General features: G+C 51.2%; 1 protein-coding gene across 1 annotated transcript in view; it reads right to left on the reverse strand.

Moving 5' to 3' along the window:
* The window catches only part of LOC136636095 (potassium channel subfamily T member 1), an 80,193-nt gene that overhangs the window by 10,725 nt on the left and 52,020 nt on the right, over window positions 1-17,448 (reverse strand). Inside the window, exons 17-26 of the mRNA XM_066611110.1 lie at window positions 14,765-14,914; window positions 13,828-14,066; window positions 10,625-10,841; window positions 7,726-7,831; window positions 6,597-6,769; window positions 6,272-6,343; window positions 5,270-5,404; window positions 4,109-4,220; window positions 2,181-2,282; window positions 1,539-1,622 (exon numbers count right to left, since the gene is read on the reverse strand). Coding sequence (XP_066467207.1) covers window positions 1,539-1,622; window positions 2,181-2,282; window positions 4,109-4,220; window positions 5,270-5,404; window positions 6,272-6,343; window positions 6,597-6,769; window positions 7,726-7,831; window positions 10,625-10,841; window positions 13,828-14,066; window positions 14,765-14,914 — 1,390 coding nt within the window. The remainder of the gene's footprint in view (window positions 1-1,538; window positions 1,623-2,180; window positions 2,283-4,108; window positions 4,221-5,269; window positions 5,405-6,271; window positions 6,344-6,596; window positions 6,770-7,725; window positions 7,832-10,624; window positions 10,842-13,827; window positions 14,067-14,764; window positions 14,915-17,448) is intronic.

Below are 17,448 nucleotides of genomic sequence, written 5' to 3' on the forward strand. Positions count from 1 at the left end.
GCCCCACTGGATCAGGCCATAGGCCCATCTAGTCCAGCTTCCTGGATCTCACAGAGGCCCACCAAATGCCCCAGGGAGCACACCAGATAACAAGAGACCTCATCCTGGTGCCCTCCCTTACAGGTGCCCTCTCCTGTATCTTGAAAGTACAACCAAGATTTGCCTATTTTCTCTTCTGTCTTCTGCATATGGGAATCTTGAAGAGCTATCCCTTAACAACTGATCTTGAAAATGCTATGAAGGCACCCCCAAAAGGCAAACATAGGAGCAGGAATTGAAAAGTCAGGCTAAGCTGTGCTACAGGGACAGTCAGTATAGGAGATTGTACCATCACCTTGCCTGAAAAAGCTAAGCAGGATCAAATTGGGGTTTGCCTTGGTTGGGAGACTAGAAACTGCTGGCTAGAGATAACAGGGTTTATGATCGGCCTGCCTATGTAAATGGTTGGCAACCTTCAGCCTCGAAAGACTATGGTACGATAAGCCTACAGCACCCGGTATACCCAGGTGGTCTCCCATCCAAGTACTAATCAGGCCTGACCCTGCTTAGCTTCCGAGATCATGGTATAAGCCTACAGCACCCGGTATTCCCAGGCGGTCTCCCATCCAAGTACTAACCAGGCCTGACCCTGCTTAGCTTCCGAGATCATGGTCTAAGCCTACAGCACCCGGTATTCCCAGGCGGTCTCCCATCCAAGTACTAACCAGGCCTGACCCTGCTTAGCTTCCGAGATCATGGTCTAAGCCTACAGCACCCGGTATTCCCAGGCGGTCTCCCATCCAAGTACTAACCAGGCCTGACCCTGCTTAGCTTCCGAGATCATGGTCTAAGCCTACAGCACCCGGTATTCCCAGGCGGTCTCCCATCCAAGTACTAACCAGGCCTGACCCTGCTTAGCTTCCGAGATCATGGTCTAAGCCTACAGCACCCGGTATTCCCAGGCGGTCTCCCATCCAAGTACTAACCAGGCCTGACCCTGCTTAGCTTCCGAGATCATGGTCTAAGCCTACAGCACCCGGTATTCCCAGGCGGTCTCCCATCCAAGTACTAACCAGGCCTGACCCTGCTTAGCTTCCAAGATCAGACGGGCAGCAACTGTTACCCTGCAGATGCCCAATCTTGTCTGATTCTCAGAAGCTAAGCAGGGTCAGGCCTGGTTAGTACTTGGATTGGAGACCGCCTGGGAATACCGAGTGCTGTAGGCTTATACCATAGTCTTTTGAGACTGAAGGTTGCCAACCAATGCCTACGTAAACCACCTTGAGTTTACGTGACTCGTCTATGAGAAAGGTGGTATATTAATACAATCTCATTGTAGATCCAATATTAGTGCTGACCGGCAGGTCCTCTCCAGGGCTTGTCAGAGGTCATTTTCCCATCCGAGTCCCTAAAATGCCGCAAAGCTGAACCAGGAACTCAGAGGACGCTATAACGGCTCCCTCTTGATCCCAAGGGTGATCTTCCTTGCATGGTGGCTGAGGGGTGAGGAAAGTCAACACATTTGCTGCTTGGCAAAAGATGGGAAGCTCAACACTTACGGCACAGAGGTAACCAGACCCAGGGGTGGTATCGAGGCCCAGTAGCAATCTCGTGATGGTGATCATGTAATCTTTCACAAATGACTGCAAGGAAGAAAGAGATCCATTATCCACCTGCGACAGGGGTAGTGAAACTGTGGCATTCAACGCAACCCTTCCTATGGTTGCCGGAACCGGCAAAAACCTCAGTGGGGGCCATGGGAAAATCTGGCATTTTCGGAGTTCCCAGGTATCCCTTCTAACGTTCATTCTGTAGGACCACCAGGGGTGAGTCTCATGTGTGAAGCTGCCTTCTAGCAAGCCATCTGCTCAGAATTATCGACTGGGAGTGGAGCTCTAGGGTTTTCAGAAAGAGAGGGATCTTTCCCAGCCCCACCTAAAGATGCTGCCGGGGTCAGACCTGAGCAGTATTCTACCACTGAGCTCGTGACACCATAACTCAAGCTACGTCGTCAACATTTGCATCTGAATTTTTCTAAACGACTTCCTTCTTGAGTCAGTTCTTTCCACAGAGGCTCCAAACGGGATCATCTGCAAATGTCTACCGCCATCATGAACGTAAGTAGCTAGTCCCTGAGAAGTTCAAGGGTTCCTTCTGAGATGATTGACGAGGAGTTGGGTGCCTTCCTGCCATCCACTGACCTGGTAGAGCAGCGTATCCAACATGCTGATGCTGAAGACTCTGCCGGCGGCAAATGGAAGCCGGAACATGAAAGCCAAGTTGGAGCCGTTCTCCCGCTCTTTCTGCAGGTCATAAGATCAGAACGGAATCAAACTCAAGACCCCTCTCTAGACCCATATCCTGATGCCAGTATTTCCACATGCTTCTGGGAATTTTGTGCTGAGGGCACAAAGCCTACAGCCCCCCACCACCACTGTTCTTCCCTTCCAGGTAATATTCACAGGTAGACTACTCCTGAACACAGGGGTTCCACCGAACCATCAGGGCTAAAAGTCTCTGACAGATCTCCCCTCTTCCAAAAGGTTATCCAGTCCTTTTAAATGCATCGTATGGGAAGTGTCCTTTCCTTGAATGCACTTCCCCCTTGTTTTAAGACCCCGAATTCTAGTATCAGGCGAGAGAAAAATGCCTCCCTACCTAGATCACCTCGTGAGAAAGGAACAGAGCAGGGCCAAACCTATACTGAAAGTCAGTTGCATCCCGCACTGCCCAGGAACCCAGCATCCTGATACCACTTCCGGGTTCTCCCTAGAAGAGGGCGCACTGGTGGCTTTCTGCGCCCCGTTTCTTCTCCTTCAAGGGGAGTCTCCGTAGGAGAAGGAGTGGGGGGTTCGAAGACACCAGCGCTGTCTCCTCCAGGGAGATACTGGAAGTCACTGCCTCAGGTCGCTTTCTGTGCAAGGCAGTCACTTCCGGGTTCTCCCTGGAAGAGGGGGTGCTCAAAAAGGAATGGGGTGTGAAGCTACCAGCACCCCCCCAAGCAGAGAGGCTATGAACTGCCCAGAGCACTGCAGACAGGGGGGGCTGCCACTACTGCTTGCTACCTGGTAAGCCCACGTCCACTGCCAGGACACCTGTGCTGTCTCATCACACCCAAGATACACCCCTGAGGAACGTCAATGGATCTATTACTCTACGTGCGATGTGTCCGGATGCCAAATCCTGAGTCCGCCATTATTCCGTCCAACGGAGCACGGGTTACTCTGACTGGCAGCATTGTCAGGAATATGTACAGTTTAGGCCTAGTAACATGTAAAGCCTGAACCAAGCTAAAACAGTAACACAGTAGTGGCTTGCAGTCCCTAGCTGCTAGGAATTTACAACTCAATGGAAGGTGATAATGTAGCACCTAGGCAGCCAGAAAGACGCCCATCAGGGATGGAATGCAGCTGTAGATCTCCAGGGGGGAGGGAAGAGCTGAGAGGGCGAGCTTCCAGCCCCACTTCTGGAGGACAGGGTCTTTTGGTCTTTGTCTCTTGGTGACATAGGTGGTGGGTGCACATCCTGCCCCACCAGGACCATGTGGCCTCTTAGGTAAGCGACCTGAGGATCTACAAAAGAAGCTGACCCAGGTGAGATTTAGAGAATAATAGAGTTGGCCAATTAGCTTTATTATTTTATGCTGATATGTTTCCTAGAAGTTTTTATGCCTCTAGCATTTGCTGCCTTTTGTAACTTTTTGTAACCCTATGTACTTAATAAAGTAAAAACCCTTTTACCATGTTGGTTCATTGTCTGTTGGGGACAAAGGTTCAGAATCCTGCCTAGCCGTTCAGCAAGCTGCCAAAAATCCTCATTGTGGACTAGTAACTTGAGGACTGAGACTTTAAGTAAAGAAAGTGCTCAGTGCCTACAAGGGATATAGTTAAGCCTAGAGGGTCTCAGTTTCCCAGGACTGAGACACTGGCTCTTACAGGGTGGTGGCAGTACTACCGAACAGGGATCTTTGAGGGCTCTAGGGTTCAGAACCAACAACTCTGAGCACCCCAAAACCCTGGGAGTGAGACCAAGGAATACGACAAGCACTCCCTCAGGCTTTTACCCAGGGAATCTTAATTTCTGTCAAGTTCCACCTTCGCAATCCAGACGCGCAGATTTGTTCAGTTACCTTTTCTAGCCTGGAAAGGGCCAACGAGTAACTGTCCTTGGCTCGGAACTGCATGAATCTCATGTTGGAGGGATGCGTCAGCTCGGTGATGATGCTGAGACTTGGAAACAGTCTGGGATCGGAAAAATAAAACCGCCAAAATTTTATTTGAACCGGCTAAGAAAGGCCCTTCAGATTGCACCAAGGGCCCATTGAGCCCACGGAGGGGCCACCAGCTGGAGTTGAAGACCACAGCCCTCCGTTTGGGACCGTTTGTCCCAAGCGTTGGGTGTTGCATTCAGGTATTCTGCCCCTGTTTGTGGAGGTTCTATTGCTAATTGTTGCAATAGTGACTAAGAAGAGCCCTGCTGGATCAAGCCAAAGGCCCCTGTTTCCCCTAGTAGAGCCCACCAACTTCCTCGGGGAAGCCCACCAACAGGAGAGAAAAACAGAGAGGGAGACTGCAAATGAAGGTTCCATTTGGAGTCCTCGTGGTGCAAATGTGTGCCGGGAAATTTATTTGGCAAGGACAAGAGGACCCCTGAAGCACCATGAAGCGTCTTCCAGGAAGGAAGTCTGCCCGCCTCTGCTCTTTGGTCCTCAGCAACTGATATGCACAGATAGACTGCCTCTGAACATGGAGGCAGTCCATTCAGTGATCACAGCTATCAGCAGACATTCTGTGGCTAGCTCTTGTTCTACAGAGAAGCCACTCCGTCCATCCTCAAGGGCAACCTATTTTTTTTCCCCCCACATGGTCTCAGGCCAAAATTGTATGGGCCTTGGGCCGAAACCTCCAATCCTAACTTAAAGATGCTCTGCGTATCGGAGTCCGGAGAGGGAGAAGCGGCATTGCTGAACCTTGACAGAAAGCAACAAGTCCTCAAAGATCCAGCTGACTGGGCACTGACTGGTAGCATCTTTCAAGGGCTTCACACCAGCTGACTGGGCACTGACTGGTAGCATCTTTCAAGGGCTTCACACCCGGCTGACTGGGCACTGACTGGTAGCATCTTTCAAGGGCTTCACACCCGGCTGACTGGGCACTGACTGGTAGCATCTTTCAAGGGCTTCACAGCAAGCTCTTTCCCAGCCCTACCTGGAAACACTGCCCCAAATTTACCCTGGAAACTTCTCTGCACCAAAAAAGGTCTCCCACAGCTCCTCCTGCCAAGGGCTTACCTAAACATGGTCTGGACGTTGACGATGGTCTTTGCGTCAGCCATGTAGTCCTCCTCCGCGCTCATGGTGCTTTCCTTGTCCACCACCACCAAATTGTCCGCGTAAATTATCCCACACTGAAGCAAACTGTCGAGGCTAGGAAGAATTCAAAGACAGAAGTCTGTTATTCCCCATTCAGTTCCATTATCTATTGCAGTGGTCCTCTAACCTTTTAGCACCGGGGCCCACTTTTTTAGAATAACAATCTGTCGGGACCCACCGGAAGTGATGCCATTAACCTGGAAGTGATGTCACAGTTGGACGTGACATCATCAAGCAGCGAAATTTTAACCCCCCCCCAATATGACAAAAATCAAATTAATTAAGGGCACAAGCCTACGCAGGGCTACTCAGAAGTGTGTTCAATGGGACTTACTCCCAGGAAAGTGAGGTTAGGATTGCAGCCTATGTAAATTAAAAGTTGACAATCAACGTAAGCTTAGAAATTTATTTAAGATAGAGAACCTAACCTTCCCAAGCAGTTGCTAATCTGTTTTTAAAAATTCCCCAAAGGCTGCAATTCCATCCATGCTTACCTGGGAGTAAGCCCCATTGACCATCATTGCTAAAAGCATATACATAGTAGCCTGTTAAAAGTACAGGTCTGTAACATTTCCCCAAATGCAGTCACATACCAAGTCTAATATATTAAAAATACAATGCAGATTGAAATGAATGGGGAACCACCTGCAGTCTGCAAAGAGCTGAGCTCCTTCAGTTTGCAAGGCAAGCATGTGCAAATACAGGGAGATAAATATTTGAATGTCTTTTTCTGGTTACTACTGCTTGTAAATAAATAAAAATATTATTTCTTTCTGGATTCTTTTTTTTGGGGGGGGTCTTGTCAACCTAGGTTGGTCCTGGTGCCCAAATGTTTGGGACCCACTGTTTGAAAACAATGCTTTCAGGCTTCTAGTCCTTCTAGTGACTGTAGACTTGAGGGCGGTGGAGACAAATGCTTACTTATCAATGGTGCCTTCCATGTAGTAGACCATTGGGAAACAGCAGATGGCCTCCAGGAAGTGATGATCAGGCCTACAGGGGGAGACAGACATAGCCAGGTGTTTAGAAGGGCTCACCTCGATGCGGAACATGATGGTTTCTGAGAGCATATGCTTCAGAGCAACATCAGCCAGGAGCAGTCTATCTGAATAGGACTATCACCAGGAGCTTTCTGGAGGGTCCCACCACCATCCCTCTTCTTCTAGCAACCACTCCCAGGGGGTCACATTTAACACAGGCCCTGATGGAATCGGGGCAAAGAAAACCATCTTGGAAAAGTACTTGCTTATTGTCCAACAGTAACACGATGGGGTTCAACTCCTTCCGCGACCGATAGTAGGCCCGGAGAGGGACGATGAAGTTGTAGAGCCCGTTCCCGGCTGTCTCTGCCGACACGATGATCAGCTTGTTCTTGAAGCCGTAGGCCTTGGCGTCCTCATAGCTGTTGTGTTTGCAGCCCTGGAAAAGAGCCAATAAAATCTCTCAAAACAGTGATGGATCGATCTATGGGTCACGTGGACATCTGTTCCCACCCTGGCTACGGGGCTCGAGGCGAGTTGAGTCTTAATTTCTGAATCTGGGGAACGAGAAGGCAGGAGCATCGGCTGACAAGCTAGCAGATTTATTTCTTTTCCACATTTTTATCCCACCCTTCCTCCAAGGACCTCGGGATGGTGTACAAGGTCCTTTCCCTCTTTTTTGTCCTTACAACCCTGTGAGGCAGTCAAGCGACCTTACAACCCTGTGAGGGAGTCAACCCTGTGAGCGACCTGCCCAAGGTCACCCAGGAAGCTGAGCAGGGATTTGAACCTGGATCTTCCAAGTCAAAGTCCAATTCCTGAACCACTATACCATCCTGGAGAAGAACGGATGGTGTTCAGCACTGCGGTGGGGGGGGGGGAGCACCGAGAGATCTTGGGTCTGCCTTGCAGACCCACAAAACATAGGTGGGAGACAACCCGTTTCCTGGGTTCTCAAGCAGCGGCGGTGACAAGATTTGGTGGCCTTCAGAGAGGACCTCCTGAAGGCATCCAAAGGTGGGCGCTCGGTCCCTCTCGACGCTTTACAAAGCCTGGCCCGCTTGGAGGCAGGCTGTGCAGCATGGCCTTTCCCAGTTTGAAGAGACACTTGGCCAACAGACTGAGGCAAAGAGGCAAAGAAGGAAGGCCCATAGCCAGGGAGACAGACCAGGGACAGACTGCACTTGCTCCCGGTGTGGAAGCGATTGTCACTCCCAGATTGGCCTTTTCAGCCACACTAGACGCTGTGCCAGAACCACCATTCAGAGCGCGATACCAGAGTCTTTCGAGACTGAAGGTTGCCAACTAAGGATGCTACAGCTTCGAAACGGACTTTTCAACGTCCAGAGGGAGATGGAGCCTGAGAATTCATCCTGAAAAGTCCCTGCAACTCACCTTATCCAGACGCAAGCAGCAGAAAGGAGCTTTGACGGGCAAGAGATGGCACAAGGTCGGAGAGCTTCCGATGTAGGGGGAGTTGGGAGGGTAGCCCTTCACGTACCTGGGGAAGCAAAGAGGGTCGAGGTGAGGAGACAAGGGAGGACCTGCATTTCAGTGGCTACATAGCTGCCTTGCATGCAGAAGGTCTCAGGCGAGATCAGGTGTCTCCAGCTTAGAGTCTCTGCCAGCCTGGAGATACCCAAAATTAGATGTTTCCTAAGAACATAAGAAGAGCCCTGCTGGATCAGGCCAAAAGCCCGTCAAGTCCAGCTTCCTGTATCCCACAGTCATCCACCAGATGCTCCTGGACCACAGGATCCCTTGCATTTGGCATTCAGAGGCAGCCTACCTCTACCTCTTCTTTACTCAGCGTGTGGTTGGTCTGTAGAACTGCTTGCCACAAGATGTGGTGATGGCGTCTGGCCTGGACACCGTTAAAAGGGGATTGGACAAGTTTCTGGAGGAAAAATCCATTATGGGTTACAAGCCATGATGTGTATGTGCAACCTCCTGATTTTAGAAATGGGCTATGTCAGAAGGCCAGATGCAAGAGAGGGCACCAGGATGAGGTCTCTTGTTATCAGGTGTGCTCCCTGGGGCATTTGGTGGGCCGCTGTGAGATCCAGGAAGCTGGACTGGATGGGCCTATGGCCTGATCCAGTGGGGCTGTTCTTAGGTATGAGGAGGTTGCACGCGCCCATCAAAGCTTGTAACCTGTGAGGGACGTTTCCTCCATCCATCTGTCCAACCCCCTTTTCAAGGCACCGAGGCCAAGTGCCATCAGCACACCAGGTGGCAAGGAGTTCCAGGTTCCATTGCAGGTTTAACCCAGGCCTGCATCCTCAGGTGGGGCAGGCAAAGACCCTCCCCTGCTGAAACCCTACAAGGCCTCAGCTGGCATCGCCAAGGAGCTACTCTACAGGGCAGCTTGATCTGCTCGCCCCCCAGAACTCAGAAGCTTGGAGTTCTCCAGACATTCCAGCAGGTGTCCACCAGGTGTCGCTGTGACTCTGTCTCAAACAGACTGCTCTGCACCTACCCCCCCACAGCTTCCAGGGCACCCAGCTGTAGAGCCGAAATGGAGCAGAAAACTGTTAATGGGAGGTTAATTTATGCAAATGGGCCATTAGTATGCAAAAGAATCCTAAATTTGCCTGGCAATGCTGCTGCCAAAAAGGGAGCTGGAGTCTTTTTTTTAATATAAGAGAGCAAAATCCCAATGCTTGTGTGTGTGTTTTTTAAATGCACATTAAAAGGCACTTGTTCTGTTTGGTAGACCTTGCAAATTCTGTTGGATGCAACAGACCAGCGTTTCCCAACCTGTGGGTCAAGCGGGTCCCGACCCGATTGCTGGGGGGTTGCGAAACCGACAAGCCGAGAGCTGACCGGAAACATGTATCAAGCCCTATGGAAAGTTAAAAACATGCACGTTTACTCAAGAGTAGGCAAACATGCCTCAGCCCACGTGGAAGGGCAGGCCAGGAGGGACACAATGGCCCTGATCCGATGAACGCAGCCCCCCCCAAAACACTCCAGAAGGAAGCCCCCCCCCTCCTTTTACGTGACAAGGGAAATGTACCGAGCCCTATGGGAAGCGAAACCGAGCTGCCCGTGCGTGCTTACTCACGAGTAGGCAAGCATGCCTTGGCTCTTATGGGAGAGCCAGGCAAACGGGGAGGCAAGGCGACCCAAATGGTTCCGATCTGATGAATGTGGGGCTCAACAAATGCTCCGGAAGCATAGGCGGGTCCCAAGAGAGCATTGTTTCAAAAAGTGGGACTCCGTGCTTAAAAACGTTTGTGACCCAAATGAAAAATAGCGCCACCTGGTGCCAGGCACTTCAATGCAGGGCATTCCACTTAGCTACAAGGCCCTTCGGGCTGGGCATCACAGAGATGGGAGGAACCAGGTGATGCCAAAGGGCAAGGAAGGGGGACTCAGTAGAGAATCCGTACCCAGGGCAACTTGGAGGAGTAAGAGACAAGCTTCAATAGGTGGAAAAGGGTTTCCCCAGGTCAGTGTTCTTCCACCTGGGGGTCGGGACCCCAATGGGGTCACAAAGCCTCAATTGGGGCTGGGCAACCTTCCAAGGAAAGGGCTTGGATCCAATCCAGTCCTGGGACTGCCTGAGCAAAACTGAGTTTGAGATGTCCTGCACAGCCTCTTCTCACTGTCTTGCCCTGCAGCCTTTAAGGCTGGTCCTGCTCACGGGGTGGTTGTGAGAACACAAGAAGTAGGGGGAAATGGGGTGGGCGGATCGGGTCCCGGGAGGAGGGCGGGATTGGCTGTGGGGTCCCCGGCCTCATACTTTATTTATTTCAGTTGCGGCATGAGAAACGTTGAAGGCCACTGCTCTAGGTGAAATGAAAGGCTTTAGGGTGAGGTAGACGTGGGCAAAGTTTGCTGTTGTCTGGGGTTTGGGGTTTGGCTGAAATGCCAAGGTCTTGCTCCTTTCACGTCGGGCCAAAGGAGAACCTGAAAACCCCACCAAAGTCTAGCCAGGGCTGAATCTCTTCTAGGTTGCAGGCACGACATGCCTTTCATGTCTCTGGTCTGCACCATTTCAGGCAGCGGTCAAGCAGTCCCCTGTGATGAAATTGCTCCCCGCACACAGAAAACCAGCACGTCAGGGAGAGGGCTAGACCAGAGCTGTAGCTCTACTTGACAGAAGGCCATTCAAATACTTGTACGCCTGAAACGGGACAGTCTAGGAACATCCACTGGGCCAGAAAGAAAGAAAGAAAGAAAGAAAGAAAGAAAGAAAGAAAGAAAGAAAGAAAGAAAGAAAGAAAGAAAGAAAGAAAGAAAGAAAGAAAGAAAGAAAGAAAGAAAGAAAACCCAGCAGCTCACTAACTCTATAACCGTCAGGCCTTCGTCGTCCGACTGGGTCATCTCGTCCTCCGACTGGTCGCTAAGCATGTCGCACGGCAAAAGGGACGAACTGTCGGCCACCTCCAGAACCGGGGCGATGCTTGGCCTCCTCTTGCCGGAGCCGTTCTCCGCTGGCAAGGTGAGTTTGCTGTTGTTGATGGGCCGACACTCCGTGTTCTGCAGGTCCATGGCGACTGTACCTGAAACGGAGTTGAGAAGAGGCGGGGTCAGGAGAAAGGCGCCGGCAACTTGCTCAACAGCACCACCGGTGGAACTGGTCAGAAGTGGAACTGCAGGCGTTTGACACGCCGGAAACAAGAGCTCCACAATTTGGGTGAGAAGAATTTCCAAAGCCTTGGTGCCTTTGGAGAACATGTGCCACCAGCAGAGGGGCCAACGTTCCCTCTGTGACAGCGTCGGGGTCGGCCCCAACCACGAGGTTGACTGAGATTGTCGCCTCAGGTGACAGAGTAGCTCTAGGCATCCCTGTCACTCACCTCTACGTCCTCCGCTGTCGCTCCTACCCATGCTGGATTTGAAGAAGGTAGCCCACCCCTCTCTTCTGCACTTCCCCTCTTTCTTTTCAAACCCAGCAGGAGCAAAGAGGAGTTTATGGGATGCCATATGACAGCCCCGTTCTTCTTCAGCCCTGGTAAGTTTGCATAAGGTTGCAGCCCAACTGGGAATCAAAGCTTCCCCCAGTTTGAATTTTGCCTCTGCCATGAGCCCAGCCCTTAGGCCAAGAATCTCTTCCCATCATCTAAACCAGTACCCCCAAATAGGATCTTCAAAAACCAGTACATCCCCTTCCTCTCCTGCTCCAACGCCCTTCCAGATTTATGAACCATTGAGGAACACTCAATCGAGGGGGGGACAGATGACAATCTTTATATATTCAAGCAGCATTAATGTCTCAAGCAGGGGAGACTTTGGGGGGGGTCCTTCTCCCCCCTTCTCCACGGATCTTTTCACCGCAAAACACCAAGTGCCTTTTTCTCTCCTGCTAAGTGAACGTAGGAGGGTTAACGACCAGGGTTGCGACTTGACGTCGAGCGGCACAGTTAGGCCTGCCCCGTCATATAGGCTACCGTCTCCTCTCAGCAGTGAATCACGGTCGCCCCCCTCGAAAGCCGGTGGCGGATTTTAATTGGCGGAGCCGTGGCGGCAGAAGAGGGAAAGAGAACAATCCACGCCTTTCTTTGGAGGAAGAGAAGTGGGTGGGAAGCCGTTCAATGAGCCTGCTGTGTAGGTGGAAAGGAGGGCAGGTTGTATAAAGCAAAACAATTCAAGGCTAGCATTACCGGCTGATGGCATCAAACCGCCGGGTCTCTCGCTAGAGCCTGGGCAGCGCCAATTTGGCTCTGGGGGGAAATCAATCTGCTCCCTCCCAATTCTTTTGCCCACCTTGATGCCAAAAACTCCCCAGAGAGCTTCTGAATACCTGCCACCTTATTCCACCCCAAAACCGACACCTGTGTTGGGTGCCAGATAGGCGGCGGTGAAAGAATTGGGCCCCAGTTGACAGTTGATGTGTCATTCATTTTTATGCTTCTGCTTGGAACTGTCACGTCTGGGGGATGGCATTATGTGGGAAAGGTCGCTGCCTCTTGCAGTCTGACACGGGGGGGGCACAGAGTGAAGAGGAAAACAAACATAATTGTTTCAGTTGCACATAATTAATAATATTATGAGTTAAAAAAGGGGGCCCGGTTCCCAAAGGAGCGGGCTGGAAAATTTCCTGGGATCTTACAAATTCTGCTCTCACCAGAGTCCACAAGACGGGGGATGCAGGGGGTCGAAAGTACCTGGGCCTGCGGTCAAAAAGGGGGCCATAAGAGGGGAGTCAGAAACGTTCTGGGATCTCAGAAAATGTTTGCACGTACGGTATGAAGACCAGCAGTCACGTTTTGTATCTCGCTACCTAGTTTTAAATACCGTCGTTCGTCGAAATGGTGATCCAATCGGCGTATGAAATCACGATTCACTGGAGAATGGAAGGGGGACCCCAAAGAAACTCAGTGCCCCAAAAGGGATCCAGGAGAAACTTTGTACCCCCGAATAAAATTCCTCTGGCACCAAATCACGCCACGTTCGGCCTGTCGGCGTGGCGCAATTTGGCAAGAGCCACCCAGAAGCAAGGCTCTGTTTGGGGATGGAGTTTTGGCCACCCGTCTCAGCTCCCCACTGGAGACTCAACCCACGCCTGGGTCGTACTGGCTGATGACTCTTTTTCCGTCACCTCTGATCGCTCTCGTTACGCAAGGGGCAATTTTGCTAACTGTCTTTTTCTTTTCTTCCCAGACCGCAGGTTGCATTCAGACTCTCGGCCTTGGAGATGAATCACTGTGTTACTCAAAGCTCCCCGTGGAGAGTAAGGCGGGCAACCAACAAACAGCAGCTCGGAAATCTAGCTGTCTCGAGCTACAAAGGAACGAGGGAGCAAGGAGGCGGACCGAGTGGAAACTGGGACGCAGGGTTTGTCGTAAGGCATTGTTGCCTTTAGATGCAAGACGTACAACCTGATTGCCACTTCCCTGTCATTCCTGCGAGGCCTTGCACACAATCCAGGCATTTATTCCCTCCCTCAAGTCGCTAGTCCTCATGATTGCAGAGGAGTAAACCAGCGGGACCATGTTAATGCATATTTCAATTTGATTTAATTTAAAACAAATTGGATAGTGCTACTGGGTGCAGCGCACTGCCCAACAGTGCAATTCTAAGCCTGTCTACTAAGAAGCAGGCCCCATTGAGTTCAATGAGATTTACTCCCCTGGTAAGTGTGCGTAAGGTTGCAGCCTAAGCTCATCATCATCATCATATATATGAGGGCCCCTAAGATCCTTTTGAGAGACAAACTCATGGAGGGGGCAGATGTCTGTTCAATTTGGCTGCAATCCTATTCACACTTTTCCCTGGGAGTAAGTCCCCCCCATGGAGCGCCGTGATACTTACTTCTGAGTAGACATGCCTTGGCTGCTGCTGGTTCGTCCACGGCTTTTTCAAGAGGGCGAGGGCAATTAGGTACAATTAGGTATGGAACCGCCAGATTCAGTGGCAAGACCAGTCGCTTGGAGATGGAGGGTGGAGATTGTGGAAGAGCTATGGCTTCCATGACCTGGAGGCCACTGTGGAGAACGGATCTCCTGGGGAGGGGGGGAGGGAAGCACACAGACCAGGGCAACTCACCCATACTGGCTATGATGCTATGAACCGGCAATCGTGAAGGCCCATCATAGATCCCTCTCCCTGCAAAGCCTCTTTTCTTTTGTTTCTCCTCCTGCTTGAAGATGAAGGCCGAATTTTCCTCCTTGGTAATGTTGATGTAGAAGCAGGTGTCCGATGCCGTCATGATGTGCCGTGGGCCTGGGTTGAGGAGGATGCTCTTGTTCTCCTCCCGCTTGACGCCCATCAAGCAGACACCATACCTAAAAGGAGGGCCAGAAAACGTTCAAGAACATCAGAAGAGCCCTGCTGGATCAGGCCAAAGGCCATCTTGTCCAGCTTCCTGCATCTCACAGTGGCCCTAGGGAGCACACAAGACAACAAGAGACATGCAGGTCCCTTGTTGCTATTCCCTTGCACTACATAATTCATCTGTGGAACTCCCTGCCACAAGATGCGGTGATGGCACCTGCTCTAGCTTCCTTCAGAAGTGGATTGGACACGTGGATGGGAGTACAATTCCATTACAGGTCACGCACCATGATGGCTAGATGCAACCTCCAGGTTTCAAAGGTCCCCTGTCTCTGAGCGCAGGTGCCATCGCCGCATCCTGTGGCAAGGAGTTCCACTGCTTAATGATGCACTAAAAATAAAGCACCCTTGGCAAAACCGAACTTGTGTTTTGCACACAGGAAGTCCTAGCTTTGATTCCCTGATTGCATCCTTGGGGAAGGCCGTCAGAAAACCTGGGGGCAGCCCCTGCTTGACAAGGCTGAGCTGAACCGAACAGCCCACAGGCCTGACTCAGCATGGTAGCATTTGTCAGAAACAATGCAGTGGGCAGGTCCCCCCTTTGAACATCGACACAGCTGCCAAAAAATGGCTCTGGCTCGCCCTTTCGAAATCCATGCCTTAGAAGCTTCTTCTGCCGCCCTGCTCTGGACCGTAACGGCCCACTCACTTTTTGTGGGCGTGGAAGGACGCGTAGGTGAAGCTCTTGCCCTCGTACTCCATGAAGAACTTGCTGTCGCCCATCCGGATGTGGTAGACCTCGTTGCCCGAGCAGCGCCCGTACATGCGTTGCCACTGCTCCGGCGACTCCTGCCCCTCCCTGGAAGCAGATCAAAGAGAAAACAGCCACTTGTCAGATGCCTCAAGAATTCGAATCTGGGGCCCCGGGGCATTCTCAGTGGGGCTTTGGACGTATTGCTTTTCCCGTCTCCTTTCTAACCTGTGAAATGGGCTGCTAACAGCACTGGCATGAGAACATAAGAGCAGCCCCACTGGATCAGGCCATAGGCCCATCTAGTCCAGCTTCCTGTATCTCCCAGCGGCCCACCACATGCCCCAGGGAGCATAAGAACATAAGAGCAGCCCCACTGGATCAGGCCATAGGCCCATCTAGTCCAGCTTCCTGTATCTCACAGCGGCCCACCAAATGCCCCAGGGAGCATAAGAACATAAGAGCAGCCCCACTGGATCAGGCCAGAGGCCCATCTAGTCCAGCTTCCTGCATCTCACAGCGGCCCACCAAATGCCCAGGGAGCATAAGAACATAAGAGCAGCCCCACTGGATCAGGCCAGAGGCCCACCTAGTCCGGCTTCCTGGATCTCACAGCGGCCCAGTTTTAGTGGATGTCCCAGTTTAGTGACATCCCACTCAGTTTTAGTGGATGTCCCCTGGTTCTGGTGTTATGTGAGAGTGTAAAGAGCATCTCTCTATCCACTCTGTCCATCCCCTGCATAATTTTGTATGTCTCAATCATGTCCCCCCTGAGGCGTCTGGTCTACCCTACAGACTGGGTAAATGGACTCATTTTAAAATGGCGCTCCTTTTATATTTGGGGTGGGGGGAAGGAACTATCCCCCTTCACCCCAAGCGCCCTGCCTTTTCTCGTGGCAGTTTGCCGGCAATCTCTCCTGCCTCGTTTTAGAGTGTGAGCCCTTTTGGGGGGGGGGGGCAAGGAGCCGTTTAATTATTTGCTTGGAGAAATAATTGTTGGCAACCTTCAGTCTGGAAAGACTCTGGTATCGCGCTCTGAAAGGTGGTTCTGGAACAGCGTCTAGTGTGGCTGAAAAGGCCAATTCAAGAGTGACAGTCCCTTCCACACTGGGAGCAAGTGCAGTCTGTCCCTGGTCTGTCTCCCTGGCTATGGGCCTTCCTTCTTTGCCTCTTAGCCTCAGACTGTTGGCAAAGTGTCTCTTCAAACTGGGAAAGGCCATGCTGCACAGCCTGCCTCCAAGCGGGCCGCTCAGAGGCCAGGGTTTCCCACTTGTTGAGGTCCATCCCTAAGGCCTTCAGATCCCTCTTGCAGATGTCCTTGTATCGCAGCTGTGGTCTACCTGTAGGGCGCTTTCCCTGCACGAGTTCTCCATAGAGGAGATCCTTTGGGATCCGGCCATTGGTTGAAAAGCAGCATACTGTACAATATTCATCATCATCATCCTCACCAAGGATATTTGGCCCCTGGGGCACATACATTTTTGGCACCCTCCCCACGATAAAATTATTTTCAGTAATAGTCATGGCACGAAATGAATAATAATAATGGCCAGAGAAGAAGCACAGACAGTGAACATTTTATTGATCTTCAAATATATATAACATAGATACGAACTTTGTAAGTTTCTATATTTATATTTGTATATTTAGAGGTGTAACTAGGGTGGAACTTGAGGGGTGTCTGCCCCAGGTGCTGTGCAATGGGGGGGTGCAATGTGCAAGGCAATCACTTCTGGGTTGTCCTGGAGGAGGGGAAGGCCCTTTGGGGAGCCTCCACAGAGAATGCAGAAGTGACATCACAATGTCATGTGACATCGTGACATCATGACCCGGGGCGAAGACGTCATGTGACATCATGACATCATTGCCCCGGGCACTGGAGCATCTAGTTACGCCTCTGTATATTTCTATATAACTCTAAAACTTTGCATACATAATCACACCAATAAACAACTGAAAAAACTCCATCTTGGGGTGGCCTCTTGGACACCCCCCCCTTGCAATTGACACCTGGGGCCAGAGCCCTCCCAGCTACCCTCTTCACGCACCACAGATTACCATCATCTTTGCTTGGAAATAAGACCCACGCTGGAAAGAAACCAACAGGGCTAGGGAAGTGTGCGAAGGATGCTTTTGCCCCCTTAAAAGGCTCGATTTAGGACTAAGTCGCCTTCAGGGACCTCTGTTTTTACTTGCCCACATTTTGAGATCGGCTATAGAGACCCCGTGTTTGCTGGCCCACCGTGATGGAGCTTGTTTGTTGGGCATGAAGGGCAGGGCCTTTTTAGGGTTGGCACCCCAACTGCCAACACTGACCACCCCTCCATCTCTAGGAAATCAGAGTTAGATTCTCTCCTTCTGTGGGTTGTGAATACCTTATAAAGGGGAAAGGGCTACAACTTGGGTGCAGAAGCCTTACTTGGCACTAGGGATGAGCTGGGAAAGACTCTTGTCAGGAAAACTTGAAGACCCCCTGCCAGTCAGTGTAGGCAGTGCTAAGCAAGATGGACAAAGGTCAGACTCTGGCAGGCAGCCTCCTATTTTGGAAGGCTTTTAATTCTCCTGCTGAAGGCAATTCTTCTCTGACTGCTGCTTTCGGACTCCAAAGGCACGGATGAGAGCTCATTGGTTTTATAACGCTC

This window comes from Tiliqua scincoides, unplaced genomic scaffold, assembly GCF_035046505.1.
Source record: "Tiliqua scincoides isolate rTilSci1 unplaced genomic scaffold, rTilSci1.hap2 HAP2_SCAFFOLD_88, whole genome shotgun sequence".
In the NCBI taxonomy this organism is placed as follows: domain Eukaryota; kingdom Metazoa; phylum Chordata; class Lepidosauria; order Squamata; family Scincidae; genus Tiliqua; species Tiliqua scincoides.